At 43.8% G+C, this 27,617-nt stretch overlaps 1 protein-coding gene across 3 annotated transcripts; it reads right to left on the bottom strand.

The window, feature by feature from the left end:
- Positions 1-293: 293 nt before the first annotated feature.
- Positions 294-25,317, bottom strand: SLC25A30 (solute carrier family 25 member 30). Of its 3 annotated transcripts, XM_045076655.1 has the most exons (11): positions 25,219-25,317; positions 24,599-24,711; positions 15,446-15,566; positions 13,922-14,069; positions 11,509-11,603; positions 10,019-10,104; positions 7,888-7,983; positions 7,096-7,220; positions 5,258-5,396; positions 3,838-3,918; positions 294-2,919 (listed from the first exon to the last, which is right to left on the bottom strand). In XM_045076655.1, the coding sequence occupies exons 2-11, from the start codon at positions 24,617-24,619 to the stop codon at positions 2,878-2,880; spliced, it is 954 nt and encodes a 317-aa protein (XP_044932590.1). In that variant the 5' UTR covers positions 24,620-24,711; positions 25,219-25,317; the 3' UTR covers positions 294-2,877. The 3 variants fall into 3 exon arrangements, with proteins under 3 accessions (XP_044932590.1, XP_012915296.1, XP_012915295.1); XM_013059842.2 differs by lacking the exon at positions 24,599-24,711; XM_013059841.2 differs by lacking the exons at positions 24,599-24,711; positions 25,219-25,317 and adding an exon at positions 21,984-22,086.
- Between the last annotated feature and the right edge of the window lie 2,300 nt (positions 25,318-27,617).

The raw sequence follows: 27,617 nt of genomic DNA, 5'->3' as shown, positions 1-27,617 counted from the left end.
AGGTCACACAGATGTTCAGGCAATAAGGAGGGTGATCCTGGGGTACCTGGCTGGCTCACATGATAGAGCATGAAATTCTTGATCTCACGTTTTAAGTTCAAGCCCCACATTGAGTGTAGAGATTATTTTAAAATTAAAAAAAAAAAAAAAAGATGACCCCCCCAACAACTTCTCCATGAGGAGAAATGTCGGTAGCCACTTTCACAAGTGCCATTTATTTCTACTCCAACCTTCTGGACTCTTTGGACCTTGTCTTTGTTTAAAGGTTTCTATTTATCCAAAATAAACACAAATCATTTGGATTGTTATGTATTATTCCAGCTTATTAAACAATGAAACAAAGCTTATGCCACATATGCCAACAATGCTTAAATAAAAGAGCTTGAGATATAAAGGCTTATGAAAAATGTATAGTCTTTACATAATACATACTATTTCTAGCTCATGAATAAATATGGAGAACAGGAGCCTTTTTATATCACAGATCGGCAACATTCAGCATCGATGATTATACAAATCCACGAGCAGACAAAAAAAAAAAAATCCATGATCTTCATTTTAGTTATAAAAGCTAAAAATCCTTTTGCCACATTTAAGTAATATCCAAGGGGGCTGGGGGACTTGTAGTCACACCCCTGAAAATAAGGGCACTGACTCTCCAAGTCCTTAAGTTCTCTCTTGGTTAGAAGCTTAACAATTGCATGAACTCCTTCAGGAAGCAGAAAAACCAGAACAGGTGAAGATCCTGTTCTACATAACGTGTTTTATAAATCTACCCTGGAGAAATACTTCATTTTTGTCTTTAAAAAATGTGCTCAACTTTTATAGTGAGGTTTCCGTTTCTTTTCATCCTGGTATGAACATGTACATAATTTGAATAAATTGATACAATCAACATTGCATGACGTGGACTCTTGGTCTTCAAAATGAACTTGCTTCTACTATTTTAGAAATTTAATGTACACTTTAAAAATACAATGTTTTCTTCATTTAAAAAAAAAAAGTGGTTCTTAAAAAAGTAATCCTTTGAACTAGAGGAACCCAAAAGTGAAAGCCTTTCTGAGAAAGCCCTGACCAGGTCAATGGAATGTTTTGGTAAGAAGAAAAAAAATCTCTGTCTAAAGATAACGGTTCAGTACCAGGAGCTAGGCCCCGTGCACCTGCTCTGCAGTCACGTCTAGAGTGGGCGAGGGGATCTGGACTTTCAACTCAGTCTTTAACCAAACACCTACACGCCACTCCACCACTTCTCTTCTTAATGACTTTGTCTCGAGTTTGGAAATAACCTTTCTACCTCACGAAATCTTTTTCAAAGTAAATGTTCATAGAGAAGGCAACGTGAAAGTGATTGGCAGGGAAAAGGCCCCATCCGGAAGAGAAACCTACACCCCTTCAATGCTGGGTACAAGGAAGGTGGTGATCCAGGATGGGAACAAACTGAGAACCTGCCCCGCAAATACTTTAGTAGGAGGGTCCATCCCAGAGCCCCCGTCAGTGTGTCATGTTCTCGAATGGAAGAACTGAAGGTACCCAAGTAAATATGTCCCCTTCCCTGGGCTGTCTTCGAGAAGTGTAAAGTTCTTCGGGTTCTCAGAGTCACTTTGTAGTTTGAAAAGAACAAGACGAAGGTGAGAAAGAAGAGGGAGAACGATTTTTGTTGTCTTGGGGAAAGAAAGGAAGATGCTATATATTTTTTTCAGAAACCGGAAAACAGGTGCAGCACTGAAGAGATAGTTTCTAAATTTTCAAGCAAGTGTTTTCCAACCAAACTGAACAGGAAGTCTGAGGACTTCCTTAATATAACTTCCTTAATATAACAGGACATATCTTAATAGATAACCTGAACTAAAGTAAAAACTGAGAAATCCGGAAAAATCAACTCTGATTCCCTCACAACATCTTGCTACGGAAAACATAAAAAAACTTAGACCGTGTTCTCTTTTTTCACAAGGCCTTGGCGAGGGGCTTTGCTAGGGATTCCAGTGAGAGTCCCATCATGAAACCACTCTCTCTTCTTTACACCAGCCTGTTGATGCTGGGATTCTGGCGGGACGACAGCAGGGCTGAGGTCCATCACCTACCACTATTCTTGTCTTCATTTGACCCTCCATATCAATACAGGTTATCGTCCCCATTTTACAGAAATAATAAACTTTGCTAAAAATCAGAGCAGACTGCTAACATTACCTAAGACTGAACCCCAGCTGCCTCAAAGATCTTCCATCAACATGGACCCTGCCATGTTCAAAAGCCAACACATCCCACCATCATGGATTTAGAGATTAATACTTCCTAACAATTCCTCACAAAGGTCAAGCCTTCGAAGGCCAAAAATCACTTATTTTAAGTGAAGGATCCTGCCAAAATAAGAAATTATAAAGCAGGGCAATGTTCCAGGGCTCTGTTTCCTGTACTGTTTCCACCTGGAGTTGAAAGGGCCAGGTCTCCATGTGTGAAGGTTCTTCAGCTGACGAGAAGGGACAGTCCCCAGTTCAGGAATAACAACACCCTCTTGGAGGCTCTATTCCATGGTTCCGATGAGCTTCTCTAGAGCAGCCTGGCATTCTCAGCTTTCCCCTGAAGAAAACGACACCGAGTTCCTGATCTTCTCGCAAGTTCTCTTTAGCAAGAAACGTATGTTCCACATGCGGTCTTTGATGTCGAAGGGCACTTGCATGGTAAGGACTCGTGTTTGGATGTTAGTTTCTAGCATGAAACAGTCGATGCACGGCGTCCACTGCCAACACACAGCAATCTGAACTAACCCCTTCAGAATCTGTGGTGAACCAAGCAGTGAGAAGCAGCGTGACACGCAGGAAGCTTTATTGGTTCAAAAGGGAGTGTTTTCAGAGCACTGTCTCATGCAGCCTTGACTTGTCACAAGTCCAATTTCTTCAACTGCTCATAGGTCACAAAGAACTGCGGTTACCGGTTAAGGCTCACAGAGAAGACACCATCTTAACAACCCAGACCTCTAAAAACAGGGTCACAGATAGCACCTTTAACAGATACGTCTGGGCAGACCATGTGCCATGGGCAGGACTGAACATGAGGGACTCCATCCTTATTCATCCCATAAGATCTTCCCACCGGCCTCCCCAAGGTCAGCCTAAAACAGAACCACCACAGCAGAGATATCCAAATCCCTTAGCACCAGCTCCCAGAGCCCCTTTGTAGATGACATCCCCCCTGGCTAGCTCTGGTGACCATTGAGGTGGGCAGACTCTCCAGGACAGTAAATTCTGTGTGGAACAGAGACAGCAAGTCCTGGGAAGCTCTCCTCAAGGGTCACGGTGAGGCAGGCCTTCAGCAGGGGGAGGCACAGATAAAGAGAAAGGAGATGGTGAAAACCACATTCCCTTCTTTGTAATTCTGCCCTTCCCTGTCTGATGAACCTGCCTCCCACTTGGCATACAGGAAACAGTGCTAATCGGCCCAATAACTCAGGAGCTAATTCCCGTTTATCCTCAGGCATTCTCTAAAATAAGCTTTCTAGAACACCGCTGTCAAACCACATCCTTCCCCAGGGTGGCTTGGGATATCAAATCAATCCCTGTTTCTCCTTGTACTCTTAAGTATTCTCAGCTTCTAAAACAGAGTCTCAATAGAAATCTGTATTGATGTCATTCCCTTTCAATAATACCAGCACTAAATCAAGATTCATATAGTCCAGCCCAGAGATTTTATACCTGCTGAGATAAAAACTGAGTTATTATCTCTCAGAATCAGAGGAATTCAAAAGAAGCCACTTCTAAATTATCATGAATAACATGACAGTTTATACAATCTTCTTCGAGCTCCATCTTTCTTAAGATGTACTGGGGTAGAAAAGGATACAATGATATTCCAAGGACCAAGTCTCAACCAATTTGGCCAAAATCCTTTATACAGAGCAAAAAACCCTTCATTCTTCCATGTCTGTTACAAGGAGGGGGGAGAAAAACAAGTTAACTTGAACTTTCCAATTAGGTCAAATGTGTTAATAATTCTTTAGGAGCCAGACCAAATTATCTGTGTTTCTTAAAAATAAAATCCTGTTTGAAAAGACTGTTTAAAACCTCATTGCCCCCTGCCCCTTTTTGTTCTTTAAAGGCTTCCGCGTTGAGGAAGGCGTGTCAAACGCGCCCACACCCCAGCAGGCAGAGAGCAGCTGGAGGAGGGAGAAGGGAGACTGAGGCCCAGCTGGAGTCGCCTGCCTCTTGGCCACGTGACTCACGAGCAGGTGGGAAAGAAGTGAAGCGATCGCGGTAAAGACCTAATTCAGAGCATCTACTTCACGTCTCTAGGTGGATAAAGACACGCCTCTCTGCTCTGCTGCAGCAGCACTTGAAGCCTAGGCTGTGCCCGCGTCACGCCAGAGAAAAGGAACAGCAAAGCAGACCCGGATGCTGGGCTGCTGGCAATCTAGTCGGGAGACAGCTGCGAACCTGCATCCCCTCGTGAACAGGAGCCCTCACTGTTCACACTGAAAAGTACAGTAAGAGCGACGTGTTCTTTTGAGAGATGTCTGAATGCGGGATATTCATTCCAGCAGCACTCGAGAGGAGGGAGGTACACTTTGGAAGGACACACAGTTCTACTATGATGGCAGAAAATCTGACTATTTTCTCTCCCTTTACAGCAGAGCAGCGGTATAAAGGAAATGAACTTTTCATTTCTAAAGATTCATCAAGATTTTGTATTTATAAAATTAGCCCCAGTGTGGCCTAAACTGGGCACCTTCTCAAGGTTTTGGAGCATCATTCATGTTAGTTATAACACCCTGAAAATTTAGTCCCTTCTTTAGTTAAACAGATATATACAAATATGTGTGTGTGAATATGCAGGTCTATATTCATACACACACACACATTTGGGGGGCAGTTCCAATGACCGAAACAAACCACAAGAATAGTGAAGAGTAAGTAAAATATATTAGCTTATTTCATAAGAGTCCCTTATTATTATTATACTAACAAGGCTTACTATGCATAAATCCAGGCACTATCCTGTTTTGTAGGCATCATCTCAATGATTTTTACAAGAACCCTATGACACACGTGCTATTATTGTCCCATTTCACTTATGAGGAAACTGAGGTAGAGTCTGAACCTCCGCCAAAGTCAGACAGTCACAAGTGTCCAACCCACAGGTTTGTCTTGCTTATCTAACCCTTGTTTTTTTCATGGTGATAAGAAAACTCTTCAGAGGGGAGCAAGGAAGCTAATAAGCCATGCAAGGACCACATGACCCTGCCCAGGGGCACATCCACTCTCACCTGTAATAAGCAGTCCAGGGTACCTGTGTAGCCAGAGCACGTGCCATCCCGTAGGACTCTCTGATTCATCATACGTGTTCTCACAACATCCACGGGGTTGGAGGCCAGGGCCCCAGCCAGACCACAGGTGAAACTTGAGCTGTGAAAAAGATACCAATGGAAAAATGAACAGTTCACCACCACTGAGCCACAACCATCACTAGCAGAGGCAGGAAACAGCCTCCTCCCCAACATCGCCAAAGTGACATGTAACAGAAGGCAAGGTCCCCAGGAGGAGGCCCATCACTAGAGTGCTGCATCAACTTCTTAAATATGGCACTGACTATAGTGGCTTCTAAATTCTGGTCCCAACTAAGAACACCTTTGAGGTTCCAGAATGTCAAAGAATCATAGAAACATGAAGGAATGTCCTCCAATGATGATTTATCGCATCTGTTTGCTATAAGCAGGCATCAAAGTAATTTTAGCCCTATCATAACCATACTGTTCTGGGAGAGCAGAGAAAAAGTCCTCATTGTAATGCCTCCCCACCCCACCCCTCGAGGGGTCTCCGGGTCTACGAAACCTTCCATCTCACAAGACTAAGACCACACTTGGTATCCATCAACTCAGGGCAGTGTGTCTCAACTTTCACACTTCTAACATTTTGGGGATCAGGCAAGTCTGTGTCGTGGGGGGCTGTCCTGTGCACTGTAAGCTGTTGACCAGCTCCCTGGCCTCCAGGAAGCACATGCCAACAGTATTCCCTAATCCTATCCATCTGAACAGTCTCCAGAAATTGCCAAAGGTCCCTCGAGGGGCAAAAATCAGCCCTCAGTGGATGAAACCATAATACATCCATACTAACCTGCAGCTATTGTAAATTCATGAAGTCTGTCTGTATGTATATGGAAAGATAATTGGAGCATATTATTAAATTAAAAAAAGGAAGCAACCAACAAATACTGCATGGTACCACTTATATGTGGAATCTACGAACAAAAAATATAGAACCCTAGAAACAGAGTAGAAAAGTGTTGCAAGGGGTGAGGGATGGAGGAAATAGGGAGAGGCTGGTGAAGGGCCATAATCTTCAGCTCTAAAATGAACAAGGGCTGAGGATCTAATATGTAATAGGGTGACCATAGCTGAGAACACTGTCATATAACTGAAATTTGCCAGGAGAGTAAAAGTTAAATGTTTTCACACACACACACACACATACATGGATAAACATGTGAGGTAACATCAATGAACTCTGGGGGCAGAGTCTTTCACATTGTGTATGCTATCAATCATTACGTCCTATGTTTTTAATAGCTCACAGATTTGTCAGTTATAGCTCAATAAAACTAAAAAATTAAAATAATAAAAATAAAAAGAGAATGCTAAGCATGATCTTGCTTGTGTAATAAGTACACATGATATACATTTATAGACATATCTGCATGTGCCCAAAAACCAAGCTGTTGACCGTGGTTACCTATGTAAACAGATAATAAGAACTTTCACTTTTTCTTGGTTTACTTTTGAATTGTAACTTTTCAAATATGAGGATATATTCATAAACCTTCTTTAAAATTTCTATACATTTATAGCAAACTGCCACCCTGAATTAATGCATCCCTAAAATATCATTAAAAAAAAATCTCTAGGGGGCCTGGGTGGCTCAGTGGGTTAAAGCCTCTGCCTTCAGCTCAGGTCATGATCTCAGGGTCCTGGGATCGAGCCCCGCATCGGGCTCTCTGCTCAGCTGGGAACCTGCTTCCTCCTCTCTCTCTGCCTGCTTTTCTGCCTACTTGTGATCTCTGTCAAATAAATAAACAAAATCTTAAAAAAAAAAAAATCTCTAAACATACAGGAAGTGGGTATACACAGTGTCTCCCATGAGGCCCGAGAGAATCAGATGCTTCTTGGTGAGGTCATAGACGGGCAGCTCCACACCAACAACGATGGCAGCCCTCTGGGCCGTAAGGGACACGCCCTGCATAAAAATAAGAACAACCAAGTTTTAGACAGCTCTCCGTGGAACCAGCCTTGGGAAAAAACTACACAGTGACAGAGTAGAAAAGTCCAGACGATTAAGAAGTCCCACGCCCGGTTCTGATTCTGGCACTAACTGTACGACTTTGGCCAGAACTTGGCCAGGCCAAGTCGCCTCACAGAGGCTCCGGTTTCCAAGTACATACAGAGGACCCTACTGGATGACCTTTAGGGTCTACTCTGTGAACGGACGGGTCACTGGAATACCAGGGAGCAGCAGCCCACACCAGCACTTGCCTATTCACGGTCTTCACTTAAGGACCAAGAAATTACACAGATCAAAAAATCCATCATAACTATGACCTAGAAAACCCTTCTCTATAAGAATTTTTTTTAAACAAACAAAAAAATGCTCCATCTTCACAGAATTTCTTATCCATGAATTATTCAAAAGGTACTTTGAAACTATGACATATTCCTTGTAATTTCCATTCTACAGACAATAAAATTAAGGAAGAAAGCAATTTTGAGGGCAGACGTCACTCTTCTTCCTATATGCCATTTTGCCATTCGGATTAAAGAAGATGATGGAAATAGGAAAAATAAATTCAAAGAAGGAAAACAGGGAAGAACTAAGTCAGGAAGTTGGCTCTGTTTTGTGGACTTACCTTCCACAGGCCCCTTGCTCCCTCTTGCTGGTAAATGTTAACAAAGTTGCCTATCATCCCACCTTGAATCGTGCTGCTCTGTGCCTGCATCCGAATCTGGAGATTATTTTAAAGACGAGCATGAGAAGGAAAGCACATTTCTCTCCAAATGTAGACTTCTCAAAACCATTCAATCTGTTGTTTACTAACCATTAAAAGAACTGCAGTATACATAGGACCGTAATGCTAGTTTAAAATGCCCTGGTAGGATTTATAAGGATTTCTATTTATGAGGATTTAACATTCATAAGGATTGGTTCTGAGACACTCTGGAATCAACAAAATGCATCCAGTGGAGTCCAGAGCTCATTAAGTGTCCCCAAAAATGGATTTTTTAAAGTAGTCTTTTGAAAAGGGAAAAAAAAATTAGATTATTTTCTTCTAAGTTACTGAACAGGAAAGAGAATGTGATGGTATGCTAAGATTTCATGTAACTGATAAGAGTATCCAGCATACGTGGCAGTACAAAGCATGGGCAAGGGTATTCCTTAAATTAGTTACTTCAAGCCTCTACTCTTTCCAACCAGCTGAACCAAAAGGTATGCAAGCGAGCTGAGCACGAGATGACCACACAATGCCCATCACACTCAGTTACACCTGAATGTACAAATAACCTTGACAACAGCCACAGAATTTTTATGACCAAGATTCCAACATAAAAATAATGTTTGATGTAGCTCTCCAAATTTTTTTAAAATTAAAAGGGATTTCCCACTAAAAATTTGTTCCTTACTTTTGTTTAGGGAGCAATTATCTCTAACTTCTAAAGGAAAGTGTTACTACCATGCTAACATGGGAAAATAAACCAAAATACAGGAACTGCCTTTCTACAAACCCGTATGTATGTCTGAGAGATTAAGGGACGTATGGATATTTCTCTCCACTCTTTCCTAACAAAATCCCAGTAAAAGCACCTTCACACATGCTGTACTCTACACACTGTTGCACAAAACTCTGATGTCTATCAGAATCTCTAATAGAGTGAAGGCTCTGAGGGCAGGGTCCTTATCTTATTTGCTTTTGGATCCTAAACACGTAGTATGTCAACTAATAGAAGGCAGAAGCAGCGAATGCTGGTTAGCTAATAGGAACAAAAAAGGAGAGAGAGGGAAAAAGACAAACATCCTGAGAGCCGTGACAAAATAAGTCCTGGAGCACCTAGGTGGCTCAGGTTCAGCATCGGCCTTCGGCTCAGGTCATGATCCCAGGGTCCTGGGATTAAGCCCTGCATCGGGCTCTCTGCAGCAGGGAGCCTTCCTTTCCCTCTCCCCACTGCTCATGCTCTCTTTCTCTCTAATAAAAATCTTAAAAAAAAAAAAGAAAAGAAAAGAAAAAGGAAGTTCTGACTAATTTCTATTTTGTTTAATTAATTTATTTCTTTGTCTTATTCCAGAAAGAATTTAAGGAGGCTGTACCCTGGTGTTGGCAACAAGGTCATCCAATACGTAATGTCTAACTGCAGTAAGGAAATACTTCCATTCGTATTTCCTGAAATTAAGTTAACAGATAACATCACGCATTCAGAAATGGTCATCAGTGAGCTAACTTGTGTAGAATCTGCAGCCCATCCATTTTTAATGAACCAATAAAACCTGGAAGATTTTCAGTGAAAAATGAAATTCAAATGTATCCAAGCCCAAATTCTTTTTCTGCTTAATCACCAAAAACCTTGTCTCCATGAGCTCTACTTTTGAGTTCCTTCCGGATCAGTGGGAAATCTACCCAGTGGAGGTTTCGAAGTTACAGTCTTCATGACATTTAAATTATAAACATTTAAAGTTCACATATACATTATGTCATATTCACAGCTTTTCATTATCTGAATGTTGTTGTCAATAAGAAAACGTGGAGTATGCCTGAAAGATATGGATTGTGGGGCACCTGGGTGGCTCAGTGGGTTAAAGCCTCCGTCTTCAGCTCAGGTCATGATCCCAGGGTCCTGGGACCGAGTTCAGCATCAGGCTCTCTGCTCAGGAGGGAGCTGCTTTCTCCTCTCTCTCTGCCTGCCTCTCTGCCTACTTGTGATCTCTGTCAAATAAATAAATAAAATCTTAAAAAAAAAAAAAAAAAGAGATAATATCGCACTGCTTACTTTCAAAACATCAGTTGGATTAGCGATGGTTGAGGATATGACTCCAGAGAGAATTCCACACACCACATTTATCAGTAGAGTTTCATCTATAAACAAGCACATATTATTCAGCTTTTCATATACACAAAGCTCTTTGTATCAATCGCTCAAATATAGGTGTAACTCGTTTACATACTGCTTGTACATCTTCAGAGAATAGTAAAATCTCTGCTTTACAAATAAAGCAATTTTTTAAAAGATTTTTAATTTTTTTTAAAGAATCTCTATACCCAGTGTGGGTCTTGAACTTATGACCCTAAGATCAAGAGTCACATGTTCCAGTGACTGAGCCAGCCAGTAGCCCCTGAATCAAGCAATTTTTAAAATATTAGGAATTTTGGGGCACCTGGGTGGCTCAGCGGGTTAAGGCCACTGCCTTCAGCTCAGGTCATGATCTCAGGGTCCTGGGATCGAGTCCCTCATCGGGCTCTCTGCTCGGCAGGGAGCCTGCTTCCCTCTCTCTCTCTGCCTGCCTCTCTGTCTACTTGTGATCTCTGTCAAATAAATAAATAAAATCTTTTAAAAAAATAAATAAATAAAATAAAATAAAATATTAGGAATTTTGCTGGCTTAATGGGATTTTGCCTAGCAAAATGACTTGATACCAAAAAAGGAATGTGAATTCTCATGCAAAGTAGACAACCATATACCAATACACTCTTGTGTTAAATGCAGACCACTCTAGTAATTAAGATGAGGTATATCTCATAGGAGAATAAAAAAGATACACTCCTGGAGCCCCTAGGTGGTTCAGCTGGTTAAGCATCCAACTCTTGATTTCCGCTCAGGTTATGATCTAAAAGTCCTGGATCGAACCCCAAGTCAGACTCCATGCTCAGCTGAGCAAAGTCTGCTTGAGATTCTCCCTGTCCCTCTGCCCCTTCCCCCACTAGGGCATGTGAGCACACACACTCTCTCTCTCCAATAAATAAATAAATCTTAAAAAACAAAAACAAAAACAAACAAACAAGCAAAAACCACTCCTAGAAGATACCCAGAAGATAAAGTTGTAAAAAAAAAAAAAAAAAAAAAACCAGAAAAAGTTGTATGGATTAAAGCAAAGTCACAGAGTCAACAAGCAATAGAGTATTAGAATTCAGTTCATGATACTAAGGAAGGTATTCACTGCTTTCCTGAAAAATAGGCCTAATTCCTGATTTTGGAAATTTTTAACTACAACAACAACATACCCTCCAGTCTGGGTGTCTTGGAGATGGGGACAACTAAAAATTTGTTGAGACTGCCCCTTCTTTAACCGTCACCATCACTCCCCTAAGTTCAGGTAAGGACAGACTGGCTTTAAACACTATTCATTCAGACTTTCCAGCCAGTTTTCTCCTCAGCAGTAGTAAAGTCACAATTAGGCTCAAGAAAATCTGATCTCACCTTGACTAGAGACACACAACCCACCCAGCTCCTATCCACAAGTGGAAAAAAGACTCCCCACTCACCTTCTTGGTGTTCCACAAACAGTCGCTTCAAGCTCTGGTAAGTGCCTATCTTGATAGTGCCATAGGAAGCCTGGCGTAACATCGCAGGGGCGATCCTGTCACACCAACATACAAAAGGACAAAGATCCTAAAAATCACTTTAAATCCTCTAGAAGACACACACGCACACACACACACGCACACGCACACACGCATATACACACACAGATGCAACCATGTGTTTGCCTTCTACAATCAAACTATGCTAAACCAGGTTTCTCACAATTCAAAATCCAACAAAAAATATAGTTGTGTTCAGTTAAATTTATGCAAATTATTAGTTTACTAAGTGAAAGCTCAACCCCTTGTAGTCATCCTTCCAGAAAAGGTAAGTGACCGTGGAGTTCTGTTTGCTCACCGGTGTTCAAGGGAAATGGGACCAAGCTCCTGATGAAACCCACCCTCTGCAAGCAGCCAGCATTCTTCACTACTTCTCTGGAGCACCTCTCCCACCTCGTTGGAGGCCCTGTTCTAGTCCTTTCCCTCTCTTAGCCTTCTGGACCCCAGAACCACCCGGGGGCAGTTGTCCACCCAGCTGTTCCTGAATTTCCCAGCTCCTCCTCAAAATGCAGTCCCCCTTCCTTCTCCATCAAAACTGCCGTCACCAAGGTGACCAGTTGACATCTCTGTCACTAAATTCATCAGGTGTTCTACTCAGTACCTTACATGACCTCTCTGTGGTATCTGCTACTGTCCACCCTGCCCTCCGTGCAGCTGTCTCCTCCCTGAACTCCACAACATCCCCTTCTCGTTTGTTTCCTTTTCTCCTCTGCTTCCTACTTCTGTCCTCTGGGGGATCCCCAGAATTCCATCCTGTGCTTTATTCTCTCCCCGCTCCACACACTCCCTGGACGATCTCATCCACTCCCACGTTTCCAGCACCACAAAGACTCAGGACGCCTAATTCCTGCTTCCAACACTGATCCAACCATGCATTTCCAACCACTTTGCAGATTTCTCAGTGTACATCCTACACCCAGTCCGTCTCCAGATCCAGAATTCCACAGTGGACTCAATGTTCTTCCACTTCAACTGATCAGCTCTCCTCTCTATTTCCCGGACCAGGGAAGGGATTTGGGCCCTCTGATGGACCAGATGAAATCAGGATACCTAGCCCATCCCGAGACTGTCCATGCCCTGACCCTTTACTATGGCTCCAGCTCTTCCTGCTCACTGCCTCCCAAACCATACCCACACCACCTTACTTGTAGTTCCTAGAATGTACCAAGCTTTCCTGCACATTCTACCGGCTCTGTAGAAACACAATTCCCTTCTAACTACACCTGGTTAACTCACTCTTCTTGATCCTTCAAGCTCACACTGGGCACTACCTGGATCAAGCAGCCTTCCCGAAACACACCCTCCCCTGTCCTCGTAGTCTGGGCTTGCCTGCCTCTACCAGACCCTAGCACTCATTATGTGAATCCATCATACCCCCTCTTCACACATCTGCAGCCCCAACTAAGCAACAGCTCCTTCGCGACTGTGTATTGCTGCTGATCTCCTTCTGTGCTCCCAGATCCAGTCTCAGCCTTCTCGGTGATGCTCTGCACCCTGAGAGGGAGGTGCTCACGGATGAGTCATTCAGGCTCCCCCGACTGACTTCCAGTTGGATTCCACCAGCCGACAGTGGGATGGAGGGAGCAGGAAGAAGAGGGATTCTCCTCTCCCTGGGCGCTACGGAAGCATCATCCCCCCACAACTACTGTTTGCTCCTTCAAGGCTCTCGTCCTAACAGACTCTGCTAACACCATTCCTGTGCTTGTCCTTTTGGTCCTAGGGTTGGTAACAACTTCTCACTTTGATCGTTTCTAGGTACCTCAATATTCTTCCTTTTTGTTCCCTTAACCCTCAAGTAACCCATCCATTAAAGTCTCCTCACTGAAACCACCCAAGTGAATTCTGTTTTCTCCAGAACTCGGGCTGACAGAGGCACCTGTCTTACTTACTTTCCTATCCCCTGCCTTCAGCACACTGTTCCCTAAATGTTGAACTAAAGAAACGTTGTTCACAACCCTTACCCACAGAGAACACGCCATCATTTTCCTTAGAGCAAAAACCTTGGTAATTCAGAATAGCCAAGGGGAAGGGCTTTTCTCAGAATGAAACACTGAATTATGAAATTTTTTTGAAACGTAATTTTTGCATTAGTATCTGTATTTGAAAATAATAAAAACATACTTTCACCACAACGTTCACTACTTAAGAGATACACAGAAAATAAAATTGAAATGAAACATGAAAAATCTCCCAAACTACTTGCTCTTTTCAAATATACCTCAAATTTCTACTTTTTCTCTATGACATCTTACTTTTCAGTCTATTTCATTTGGAAGATCAATAATCAAATATAAACGTACAGAAGTCTACTTACCCTGAGTACAGAGCTTTCAGCCCTTCTTCTTTGCCTATCCGCACTAACGCGTGCAACATTCCTCGATACCTGATTTCTTTGAAGTTTGCATCATTTGTCTGGCCTTGAATCTGGAGCCGGGTCTTGGTTAAGTCAATTGGAAAAGTACCTTAAAATTAAAAAAAAAAAAAAAAAGAAATATTTCACTCAATAAAAAGAAATTCCACTAAATAAAGGAAACATGATGACCTATTACTGAGGAAACATTTCGACTATAACATAAACAAAGAAACAGAATTAAGAAATAGCAAATACTTTTGCAATCTTTTCTCTATTTGGGAAAAAAACTAGGAACCAAAAGATTAAAAAGACCCCAAAGATTCATAAACATACCTTCCTTTTTTTATGTAGTTTCCCATATTATTCGACATAGGATTTGAGAAAGCTGCACTACTGATGTGAAAGGTAGCTACGCGGAATGATTTACATGAGCAGGAAATTTTAAAATGTTATTATTTTTTTGCATCTCCGAAAGCTAAAATCGGGTTCAATATGAATGAAGAGAGAGACGTTCCTTTAGAAAGGAACATCTCACTTTGTATTCTGTAGTGTAAAAGCCAATCTGTTTCATGCAGGTAAAAATGTTTAACCCAGAGGCGCCTGGGTGGCTCAGTGGGTAAAGCTTCTGCCTTCATGATCTCAGGGTCCTGGGCCTGAGCCCTTCATCGAGCTCTCTGGTCAGCAGGGAGCCTGCTTCCCCCTCTCTCTGCCTGCCTCTCTGCCTACTTGTGATCTCCATTTGTCAAATAAATAAATAAAATCTTAAAAAAAAAAAAAAAGTTTAACCCAGTGCCTCACGGAGAGTCCACAGAAACATGTAACACTCATTCTCAGCAAAGGTGACCCACCGTGGCCATGGGAGAGCTGACCCACACAGGCAGCGAAGTGGGTGGGTGGTTCAAACACCTTCACCCCCCAGCCCTGGTCCTCACAGACCCTTCAGGGGCAGCCCCTGTCCCAGGACGGCAGCAACCGAGCCTTGGGAGCCAACCGCGTGTCCAGCCCAGCACCTGGCACTCGGGAGCGGCTCACAATATGCTGAGTGAATTATGCCAGGACACAGACAGTGCTAACCAGAATGCGGACGTGGAGCTCAGCAGAGAAGGAAGTCCCGGACACAGTGTGGCTAACAGGCTCGGGGAAGACCAGGGGCTCCGCACGGTTACTAGCCCCAGGCGCTCACGGGGGCACAGGGGGGGGGGGGGAGGACAAGGCACACCCAGACAGACTTAATCTACAAATGACTGATAAGACTTGCTGTTTGATTAACAAGTTCTACTTTCTCCACACTGAACTCTGAACTCTTAAACTCCTGGCAGCCAGATGACCATGTGTCGGAAAAACATACCAAAAGAAGACAATTTTGAAATCGGAGATTAATGTTTTCTATTCTCACATGCTGTGCTGGAACTACGGTCACATCAAACACCCCAGAGAGGAGCAAGCAAGGGACCTGAGTGCCCCCTACCCCAGGGGGTTCCTTACCGCATTCCGCTGTAATGGAGGCCAGGCCTCCGTACACAAAGGGCTTCCAGTTGAGGGCAGACATCTTCACCACCGTCCCTTCTCCTGGATCAGAGAAACATAGCCTCCGACAGGGTCTTCCCTGGACACAAAAGGAAGGCATGTCGAAGTCATAACTCCATGCACAAGCAGTTTCTTCTTTAAAACCTGTGTTCCAGGGCGCCTGGGTGGCTCAGCGGGTTAAGCCGCTGCCTTCGGGTTAAGCCGCTGCCTTCGGCTCAGGTCATGATCTCAGGGTCCTGGGATCAAGTCCCACATCGGGCTCTCTGCTCAGCGGGGGGCCTGCTTCCCTTCCTCTCTCTGTGATCTCTTCCCTTCCTCTCTCCTACTGTGATCTCTCTCTGTCAAATGAATAAATAAAATCTTAAAAAAAAAAAAAAAAAACCTGTGTTCCATCTGGAGACTGCCATCAGATGCTGTATGTGAACCACACCACTCACCCCCACCCCAGTAGCTCAGGGGAGCCTCGCCTTCAGAAAGCAAAGCTCAGCTACCTACAAATCTCATTTTATCAGTTGCCTGAAATCGCATTCAGGCCTTAAGTAACGCAATATGCTGTTCCCATGATATAGTGAATGTATTTAGTGGAACACAGGGGAGGCTATTTTCTGGGTAGTCCGTTTTATCTAAAATCCACTCATTTTCACTCAACAACTATGCGCCATTTGTCACCACTGTCTTTGTCCCTTAGGTCCACTAGAGCAAAGAAAATGTTGCAACCCAGTGTCCCAAGATAAAATGACAATTACTCCAAAGTACCACAGTGTACTTCTAGTTCACACTCCATAAATGTTAGTTTTCTTTTCTTATCCACCTCACGTTAAGAGCTGGGAGGTGTCTTGGTTTGAAGGAAAGGGGTGGACTCTAGGGTCAGAGTCACCCGTCATCCTTCCTAGGGAAGTTCCTACTAACCTCTAGGGTTTTTCCTCAACAACGTCATCACCTTCCAAGCAGCGAACACAACCAGTTAGAGGTGGGGCCCACGCTTTTATTGACTACGCTAAGTAAAATGCCTAGTTTGTACTCCCATAGTGGGGAATAAATATACACCTTCAAACTAGCACAAAAAATACAGTCAACAATTGTCACCTTCCATCTGCCTTTCACTTAAAAGGTGCTCACACGCTGTGACACGTAGTTACACACCTGCCATGCCCGGTCCCACACATTTATTACACATTCTGCAGTTTTATGCACTTTCAGTTGGTAAATCTGGCCTCTGCCAATAACAGGAGAAAACATGCAAATTAACACATATTTGCATGTGTACCATCAGCCATAATTATTGTGATTTGAAATAAAATTCCTAATTTATTATAATCATTACTGGTGAGCGATACACCCAGGGTTTTTACTGGTTTTACAAGTTTCCTAAGACTACATTTCTCAAGAAAGGCCTGCCACAAGTCATTATTGCCAAAAATGGCAGTTTGCAACAAGGCCCAGGGGCTTGCTTAAACTAAGAAAAAGCACAAGGAACCCAAAGGAGACTCTAAATACATCTACATTTACAGACATTAACCGAATTCAGACTGGTTACAAGTGAGTAAGATAGGGGCGCCTGGGTGGCTCAGTCTTTAAGCATCTGCCTTGGGCTCAGGTCATGTATGATCCCAGGGTTCTGGGATCAAGTCCCACATCCAGCTCTCTGATTGTCAGAAGGGAAGCCTGCTTCTCCCACTCCTACTCCCCCTGCTTGTGTTTCCTCTCCTGCAGTCTCTCTCTCTGTTAAGTAAGTAAAATCTTAAAAAAAAGAAAAAAAGAAAAAAGTAAGATAAAGGGCTCTATAAGCATGGAACCTGAAAAATCATCATTTGCTTTGTTTCAGGACCAAGAACAAGTCCTGCCCCCAAAAACTCATCTCAACTCCCTATCATCCTTACAAACATTTAATAATATCTGTACATAACTAATTCTTAACCTAATGATATTAATAATATAATGATTAATACTATGAGCTATATACACTGTCTGAACACGTTAATAATAAATTTAATAACTCATTAACATTCCACTAGTACCATTCTTAATCCATTCTAGGATTCTGCTGAATTCAAATTAAGAAAAACAAAGCAGTAACTATGTAACAGTGACACGCGGAAGCACTATAATTTGCCATTATAAAAGTGTCTGATACAAACAATATCACTGGATCCCCCAACAAGTTTGGGATGGGAGAACAGAAAAACAGACTAGGAAACAGAGTCTCAAGCAAGGTGCCTTGCCCAAGGGCACACAGCTGACCGGTGTAAGAATTGGGCCTCCAACCCAAGGCTTCTGATTCCAAATACAGTGTTCCTTCTGCTACAACTTGAGGCTGTATGCAACCATAAAGGAGCGATGATGTTTTAATTAAGGAGAAAAAAATGCTAAGCACCCTCAAAAAGGTAGTACTGATAAGCAGCATCTTATAAAAAACAAAAATGTACTTAATTTAAAAGTCTTAAGAGAGACTATAATATTCAGAAGGTAGGCAGTCAACCTAAACAGCAATAGTTGTTTTTTTTTTCCAATACACAGTATACAAAGATAGTATTCAAATAAATTTGGGGAGTTGTTCACGGTGGTGAAATTCTCATACTAATAAAATAAGCCATTTGGTAAACAATTCAGAGGCACATTACACATTCAGGATGCTGGTGGTGGTGGTGAGCGCCTGGGGCTATCTAGTTCCAAATTCTCATCCCCAGAAAAGAAAACCATTACCCAGCTGATCCCCACTCCCCCGCCCCCCAACAGCCCCTTCAGGTCTGTGATACTATGTACACGGTAAGCATCTGTGTGGCACACAAAACTCCTTATTAGGAGTTCCTAAGCTGACGACCAAGTTTCTGAAAAGTTCAGACCCTAGGGCCCCACCTAAGGAATGAGGACGTCGGGGACATCCAAAGCATCTGTGCTGTTACTGAAAATAAGAGAGTTATATCCGTGGTGCCCAATTCGCACCTTGGAACACTTAGCACTTAGATGCCCACTTTACGTAGTTAATTCTCAGTGATGATGTTAAAGCTTATCCTTCTCCTTACTCATTTATTTATTTATTTATTTATTTATTTGAATTTACTTATTTGACAGAGAGACAGAACAGAGGGAACACAAGCAGAGAGAGTGGGCGAGGGAGAAGTAGGCTTCCTGCTGAGCAGGGAGCTCAATGTGGGACTTGATCCAAGGACCCTGGGATCATGACCTGAGTGGAAGGCAGACACTTAACGACTGAGCCCCACAGGCGCCCCTTACTCATCTTATTTAGTAGTGACTCTTTTTCTACACACATGTATGTTCAGAAAGTTTCCTGCAAACTGTCAGCAAAACTTTAAAGGAAATGGAATCATAACTAATCTCAAATTTAGAAGCAAAACAAACATTTTTTTAAAGACTCTAATGCCATATGGCCTCATGCCATCTCAGCAATTAACCTTCTGGTTTCCTGCCACTACTTATTTGTTTTACTAGCTTAGTTTTAATGGCTACTTTTGGCGACTTTGTCTTACATCAGTTTGTTTTTTTTCCCCAAGATTTTATTTATTTGAGAGAGAGCTAGAGCAAGGGAGTGAGCAAGAAAGCACGAGTTGGGGTAGGGGGGGAGGGAAGGGACAGAGGGCAGAGGAGGAGAAGAAGGCGGCTCCCAGCTGAGCAGACGCTGGGCCAGGACCAGGACCTGAGCAGGGATCACGATCACGACCTGAGCCGACCTGAACGGGGATCACGACCTGAGCCAGGATTATGACCTGACCTGAACCAGACGCTTTACCAACTAAGCCACCCAGGTGCCCCTCCCTGCCCACCTGCCGCCCCCACCCCTCATCTTCTGTCAGTTTTGATATCAACTTTTCGGTTAAATCAAAACCCAAAAGCTCTGGGTTCAAATGCAAATACTCAACTAGAACTCAAAACTGCTGTAGAAGTGCCTCTCCAGGGTTTTGAATCAAGTGGGCGGAGCACACACCCAGCTGTTCCCATTCAGATGCGCCTGGACCATAAACTCATCTTCCCCAAGTGAGTGTCCATTCCTGCATCCCCAGGTTAAACTCTGAGACAGCACTTACTTTCTATTCAATTACAATTTTTAAAAGTTAGCTAGGAATAGGGTAAAAATCTTTCGCTTTCCTAATGCTAGGACTAGATTACTGGGGAGTTAAGCCTGCTGCCTGCCTTCCCACGTTAATGTTTGCTGTGTCAAAGAAAGAATATCTTAGGGACGCCTGGGTGGCTCAGTCAAGCAGCTGCCTTCGGCTAAGGTCATGATCTCAGGGTTCTGGGATCCAGTCCCGCATTGGGCTCCTTGCTTCTCCCTCTGCCTGCTGCTCCCCCTGCTTGCGTTCTATCTCTCTGACAAATAAGTAAATAGACTCTTAAAAAAAAAAAAAGAAGAAGAAGAAGAAAAGAAAGACTACTCTGGCTAATCAGACAGTATCAGTTGTTGATCCAACTAGAGAAGGTTCTAGCTAAAGCTGGAATAGGAGACATTATGTTCAGTACGGTATGCTGGCCACCGCAGGCAGAGACAGGGTTGCGGCTATCTCAAGCTGAAATCTCTTTTCAGTAAACTGAACCATTTCTTTATTTTGGAGCGCTCTTTGGAAGGGTTTTTCTTACATACGTTACTTAACTTCCTAGCACAATTCTTTGCGAAAATCCCAAATCTACTCAAGCCCCAAGCACGACAGTCCAGCACAGTCAGGGAGCCTTCTGTCCTTAGCAGTCACTAGTGTCTGGATGACATCTCAGCCTGAGACCCAGGGAAGGGATTACAACTTTGGAAAAACTCCAGTGTCGGGCATACCAGTGCCTGTGATCACTTCCCACCCTGCACTCCTCTTTAGGGCCATACCCTTTGGCCCTACTAAATCTTGGGACCACTTCTCTGCTGCGTTTTAAACACCATGCTAATAACCACAGCCATCTTTGCTGAGTATCTTCCATGCCAGACATTGCTATAGATTTTCCACACAAATAATTTCATTTAATCCTTACAACCCTATGAAATCGGGAACGTTAGCCACATTTCACAATTGAGGAAAGACAGCCTCAGAGAGGAAAAGTGAGTTTTCCTGGTCACACAGCTACCAAGTATGCAAACTAAGGTCTCCCTGAAGGAACACATGATCTTTCTCCTCTCTGTACTACAAAGCCAGATGTTATTTTCCAAAGGCTGTTAAAAAAATATTAGCGGGTGGCAGTGCTGAAATTCTGCACAATCGGAATAAATGTACGATTTTCCTGCAAAGGATATACAAACTTTCCACCTATTTTTTAAAAGTGTTTCCTGAGTAGAAATGCCTACAAAATTAAGGATTCCAAATCTTTAGATATGTACTAAGTTACTATATCCTCTCTCACTTAGTACTTATTCTCTCCTTACCTCATTTGCACAGCTGCAAAAAGAGGTAAAATATACGACAGTAATTGCTTCTGGAACTTCTGAAAGCTTTCCAAGTTTCTGTTTTATAATTAATTCTGAAAAAGTTCTTTCAGATTTACTTAGGTTTCCTTTTCAGTCTGCAGTCTTAAACTGGAATCAGTCTCTAAACTACTGTGCCCTCTTAAATCTTTGTTCCTCATGTTTGCCTTTCATAGACTTTCATTTCCCATTCTCTTTCAAGGTACAGTATGGAAAATAAACTCATTACAGCCTTATGAAACGTGGAATTTAAAAGGAATCTTAGAAGTCATACCTCATTTCATACGAATTAACTGAGCCCATGATCACAAAATTTGGCAGCGGCAAAGCCAAGACCACCGTTCAGGCCTTTCAACTTTTTTCAGTACCCGAGGAAGACGAAAACTAGAATCTGTAGGACAGTCCCAACACTGTTCTGCTCTTCTGGCGCAGGAGCAGCAATGATGAACACCGCAAACGCTTTATACGAATTTACACCTAGAAAGACTCTAAGATCCAGACCTACATTAACCTTCCAAGCAAATGAAGTGCACCCGTCCCTACAAACGTGAGCCAACCTGCAGGAGCAATTCAAAGAAAGCCCAGTGTGCCCTTTCCCAGAGTAAGACGCTGTCGGGCACCGGTGCCGCACACTCCGAGTGAAACGCGAGTGGGAAGGATGCAGAGGCAGGAGAAACACACCGTGGGGACCAGGCCGCACAGTTGGGACCTGTGACGCGGGGGCATAAGTCACCCCACGCAGCCAAGTGATGAGGCCCTGCAGCCGGCGCTCCCGCCGCCGGCGCCCCTGCCGGAAGAGCGCGGCCCAGCCCCGGAACCTCGCGCCCCAGGGAGCCGGGCTCCGCAAGCAAACCAGGTAGCAGCGGCAGACGCTGAGCACGCCCGGCCCCGTCGGCGCTCTCCCGGGCCGCCATCCGACCGCAGTCCCAGCCCCGGCCGAGGCCGACCGGAGGGGCAGCACCGCCCGCGGCCGGGCAGGGAGTCCCACGCCGACCAGTTCAGGACGCCGCGGCGAAAGACGGACGGGCCGGTGGAAGGGAGACCCGGAGCAGGCACTGAGCGGTCAGCGCGACCGCGGCGCGGTGCTCAGACACTTACCCGGCGGCGGCGACTTCCTCCAGCCCCGCTACCTGCGCTCCAGCGCGCCTGGAGCCAACCCGCACCGCAGCTGGAGAAAAAGCTCCGGAGCCGCGAGCGGCCCCGCCCATTTCACCCCTCGGGGCTCCGCCCTCTGCCGCGGTTCCCATTGGCCGCCCGGGCCGAGGCCACGCCCATGACAGCCGGCGACTGGCTGACCGCGGAGGGACCGGGCACTGAGTAGCCGGCTCCCGGCTGACCAGGCGGGGAGCTGTGGGAACTCGGTGACTCCCACGGCCTCCGGGGTCCACTCCGCAGTGCAAGAGAAACTTTAGGGAACGCACCGGGAGCCTCGGAACTGGAGGCTTCTTGGGGTGCTGCTTCCCTATGTGAACCTCCGCAGTCGGAGAAAGGGAGAGCTCACTAATTTTTTTTAATCCCAGTTTTTTTAATTTGAAAATTTACGGACCGATGAAGAGTTGCAAAACTAGGGGCGCCTGGGTGGCTCAGAGGGTTAAAGCCTCTGCCTTTGGCTCAGGTCATGATCCCAGAGGAGTCCTAGGATCCAGCCCTGCATGGGGCTCTCTGTTCAGTGGGGAGCCTGCTTCCCCGCCCCCGCCTGCCTCTCTGCCTACTTGTAATTTCTGTCTTCAAAGAAATAAATCTTTTAAAAAATTAAAAGAGTTGCAAAAATAGTACTATGAAGCATATAACCTTCACTCAAGACCACCATTTCACATTTGCGTCCTCTCACAATGTAGGCCCCACCGCCAACCTTTGGAAAGTCGCACACAACCCTGCCTCGACCCTAAACATCTCACTATTATGATGTATAAGAAACTTAATACCATTTCTGTCATATCATTCAACATACTGTCTTTATTTAAATTTCCTTTATTGCCCCAAAATGTCATACAATTGCACACTCGGGGTCTACCCAAGATTCACCCGTTCCGTTTAACACCGTGCCTCTCTAGAAACTTTTATCTACTAGGACTTTCACTTTGTCAAAATCTTTCGTAACTTCCACATATTGGAAAAGTCCAGGCCAAATGTCTTGTAGACTGCATCATTTTGGATTTTTCGAATTGCTCCCTTATGATCAGATTCAGACCAAACATTTTAGTAGAAGTGGGAAGTGATGTGTATCTCCATGTTCTTTTGTCCCATCATCTGTACCACCAAGATGGATCACTTGATCAAGGCATGGGCTGGCCAATCTCTCCACAAAGATACTGTCAGAAGCTCAGAAATGATAGAGGTAATACTAAGGAATCACTAAGCCAGTAATCAGTAAAAGTTTATTGTGCACACATCAGAAAGACAGTTTGCAAACTGGGAGCACTCAAACCAGAACACGGAAGGAGGCTCAGAATTACGTTATAAACAGCTTGTATAGCCAGGAAGCAGTGGCTATTCTTCACAGTGATTGGTTATAATATTAGAATTTTCTTAAACAGGGAGCTGGTCAGTGATTACCTCTTACCAAACTTAACAAACAGCTCAAGACTTGCTTAGGATTTTCAGAGGCATAAGCAAGACATTATCCAGGTGAAGTTAGTCTTGCAAATTAAGCTTTGTATGATTAAACTGTTTTTTTTTTTCTTTTTTTCGTTTTGGTTTGGTTTGGTTTGGTTTTTTTGTCCATGCAGAGAATTTTCAGGCCTGAGCTCCCTTTCTTTTTTATTTCAACCATACCTCTCTCCTACTGCAGCAGAGACTGTCCATAGCGATAGGCTGAACCACATGAATTGTTTTGCGCAAGGGGTATAAGCACACACCAATGAATGCTTATTGAATTGTTTATAAAATGGTGATTTTCTAATGCTATCTTTCTTCTACCCATCTAAAGAAGAGTACCCCCTTTTTTCTCCTTTTCTCATTTTTTCCCCTGCTTCTCATCCTTTTTCCCTTCCCAGCTCCCCTTCCTGACCTTCCCCTTTTTGAGTTAACAGTGTCGACTCAGTGTGGACTCCTGCATTTTGAAATCCAACTTAAGTCACTTACTATAATTACTATTACTATTACTGCATCACTATTATTACTTTTGGTGCTCAAATTCCTGATATTTGATCAGTGGAAGCCCCCTCGCCTGGTTCCTTTGATTTTACCTGTATAATACCCTATCAATCTTTGAGCACTTCCTTGTTTCCTGACCCAAGACCTACTAACATTTCATTGAATCTTCTCTGCCCTTGGCAGGAAAACCCTCGCTGCTTTTAGGAGGAAATGGCACTTAGAAAATTAGATCAGGGGTGCCTGGGTGGGCTCAGCGAGTTAAAGCCTGTGCCTTAGGCTCAGGTCATGATCCCAGCGTCCTGGAATCGAGCCCTGCATAGGGCTTTCTGCTCAGCAGGCAGCCTGCTTCCCTTCCTCTCTCTCTCTCTCTCTCTCTGCCTGCCTCTCTGCCTACTTGTGATCTCTGTCTGTCACATAAATAAAAATAAAATCTTAAAAAAAAAAAGAAAATTAGATCAGAGTTCTTGTGCTCACTGTCACTGGGATGTCATTCTTCCAGGCCCTTACAATGGACAAAGATATATATATTTGCACAAATATATCTATGGAGATATAGATGTAATGCAGTAAACAGTATACCTTTCACCCAGATATAGTTTTAAATCATGAATTCATACCTCCATGTCAAAATCCAACATCAGAAAGTCTCCTTCTTTCCATATTTATATCTTCCTTCTCCCTCAGTGAAAACCCTAGTTCACGACAGCATCAATGTATTTGATCATTTGTTCTATAATATACAGAAACCAGATGAGAATCACATACCAGTACTACCACCGCAACAAATCTTCTAAACTTAAGATTTCTTGGCAGTTTCTCATATCTTGATCATACATCCTTCTAAATTATGTGCAGGTAGAGCACTGTGTTCAAAGTTTACTTGAATTCATTGCTTTTTGCTATGGTTATATTCTCTCTTTGATATATTGTCAGGTTGGTCATTTTCATTTTCATCAATTTTAGATTTTTGTTTTCATCTTTTTTTATTCAATTTCATTTTTTGAATGTACAAAGCATCCACATGGTTCAAAATAAAATCTTACAAAGGTGTAACTCCCTCCCATTCCCTACACTCTGGTCCCACTCACCTCCTAGCAGTAATCCTGTTCCTCAGTTTCTAGTATATTCTTCCACTGTCCCCAAGTTAAAAATATATAGAACTATATGGATTTTTTAGTTATCGATTGCTATATAACTAAGCTTACCAGCTTAAAACAACAAGCACATATGAGCTCACAGTTTCGGTGGGTCAAAAGTCCAGAGGGGCTCCCATAGGCAGTGTACCAGGCCTCCCAAGATTGCAGTCAGGGTGGCACCTGGGGCTCCAGGCACATCAGGGGCTTGAGTCAGGGAGAATCTGCTCCTGAGTCCACGCAGCCTGGCCGTTGGCAGGCCTCAGGAGATCCTGTTTCAAGCTCACTCACATGGCTATTGGCAGGCCTCAGGTCCTCACTGGACACTGGCCAGTGTATTTGTTTCCTGGGGCTGACATAACAAATGACCAGAAAACCAGAAACTAGATGGCTTTGAGAAACAAGAATACATTCTCTTTCTCACAGTTCTGAAGGCTAGGAATCCAAAATCGAGATGAAGGAAGGCCATGTTCTCTCTGCAGCCTCCAAAGGAAAGTCCTTCCTTGTCTCTCTCCTAACTCTGAGCCATTGCCAGCCACCCTTGGCATTCCCTGGCTTGCAACTGTATGCCTTCAGTTTCTGCGTCTGTTTTTACATGATGTTCTTCCGTCGGTGTATGTGCCTCTGTGTCCCAGTTTCCTTTTTTTTTTTTTTTTAAGATTTTATTTATTTATTTGAGAGAGAGAGAGCATGAGAGGGTAGAAGAAGGTCAGAGGGAGAAGCAGAATTCCCGCAGAGCTGGGAGCCCGATGTGGGACTCGATCCCAGGACTCTGGGATCATGACCTAAGTCAAAGGCAGTTGCTCAACCAACTGAGTCACCCAGGTGCCCTCCCAGTTTCCTTCTTATACTGACATAAGTCATGGGAATAGGGCCCGCCCTAAGCCAACATGGCCTCATCTTAACTTGATTATATCTGAGGGGCACCTGGGTGACTGAGTCGTTAAGTGTCTGTCTTCAACTCAGGTCATGATCCCAGAGTCCTGGGATAGAGTCCTACATCAGACTCCCTGGTCTGCAGGAAACCTGTTTCTCCCTCTCCCACTCCCCCTGCCTGTATTCCCTCTCTTGCTGTGTCTTTCTCTGTCAAATAAATAAATAAAATCTTTTTTTTAAATGGGGAAAAAAACCTTGATTATCTCTGCAAAGACCCTATTTCCAATATGGTCATATTCATAGGTACCAGTTGGGTTAGGACATTGACATATCTTTCTGGAGGGCACAATTCAACCCGCAAGAGCCAGAATTCTGTTTCTTGCATTGTGGCCCCTTCATGTAACTACTCACAACATGGAGCTTGCTTTGCCCTGGAGAGGGAGAGAGCGGGGAGAGTCAGGGAAATCGACTCCAAGATGGAAGCCAATCGTCTCTTTGGAACCCAATTTAACACTTCTGCTAGATTCTGTCTGCTGGAACCAGTTGATAAGTCCAGCCCAGACTCAAAGGGAAAAGATTATATAAGATTATATGGAAGAGGCAAGGATCATGGGGGACTATCTTCAAGGCTGCCTTCCATAATATATGTATTGTTTTTCCTATTTCCCCTTCTTCCCTATGTGAAAGGTAGCACACTTTATTTAACCTTGCTTTTTTCAGGTACTAGTATATAATGTATCCTGGAAGTCATGTTAGAGTAGCTCACAGAGGCCTCTCTCATCACTTCTCATGACAGCATCGTTCTTTGTCGTGTGAATGGACACAGCATATGTACTCAGCTTCCAGTGTGTGATGGACAGGGTCCTAAGACGGGCTCCAGGATTCTTGGCCACTGGTACACACACACCTTCTCCCAGCCGATTGATCAAACACTCCTCTAGGTATGGCAGTGAAAGGATTTTGCATGCATGTAAAGAAAGTCCCAAATCAGCAGATCATGATAGTGAGATTGTCCAGGTGGATGAGCTAATCACACAGGCCCTTTAAAAGCAGGGTTTTCTCTAGCTGCTCTTAGAAGGAACGTGAGAGCTTCGAATCACAAGAAGGATTTGATGGATCGGTTTGAAGGTGAAAGAGGTGTGTGGCAAAAAATGGAGGTTGCCTGGAGGAGCGGAGAGTGGCCCCCGGCTGACACCAACAAGGAAGTGGGATCCTCAGTCCTGCTGCCACAAGCAGCACCTTGATTTTGCCCCGTGATACCCTGAGGAGAGAACTTAGCCACCATGTCAGGCTTCTGATGGACACGGTTATGAGCTAATAAGTAGGTATTGCTTTCAGTTAAATGTCTAGAAATATATCAGGCAGCCACAGAAAACAAATAGATATGACGTGCAGGTATAGTGAATAAACTTTTGCATGTATTGTGTTAACTGGAGGAGACAGAGCTTCAAGGTAAACTTCTGGGAGAATCGCTGGGTCAAAGAGTAAACACGTATGTACAGAACCTGCATTTATTGTTTCAAAGAGCCCCGGCAGCGATCTTGACATTCATGGGTTTATTCGGGCCAAAGAGGCATCAATTCCATTTACCAATGAGGGAATGAGACTCCCAGAGGTAACTGGCCTA

This window comes from Mustela putorius, unplaced genomic scaffold (assembly GCF_011764305.1).
Source record: "Mustela putorius furo isolate JIRA1106 unplaced genomic scaffold, ASM1176430v1.1 tig00000179_pilon_pilon_pilon, whole genome shotgun sequence".
Lineage (NCBI taxonomy): Eukaryota > Metazoa > Chordata > Mammalia > Carnivora > Mustelidae > Mustela > Mustela putorius.
This window is presented reverse-complemented; position numbering and strand designations above follow the sequence as displayed.

Excerpts from the sequence above, each read along its gene's own strand:
- SLC25A30 (XM_045076655.1), bottom strand. The coding sequence starts at position 24,619 with ATGTTGGATTTTGACATGGAG. Across the intron at positions 10,105-11,508 it reads GTTTGTGGAACACCAAGAAG|ATGAAACTCTACTGATAAAT; the intron begins GTGAGTGGGGAG and ends GCTTGTTTATAG. Across the intron at positions 5,397-7,095 it reads ACTGTGTATACCCACTTCCT|CTCAAGTTTCACCTGTGGTC; the intron begins GTATGTTTAGAG and ends TCTTTTTCACAG.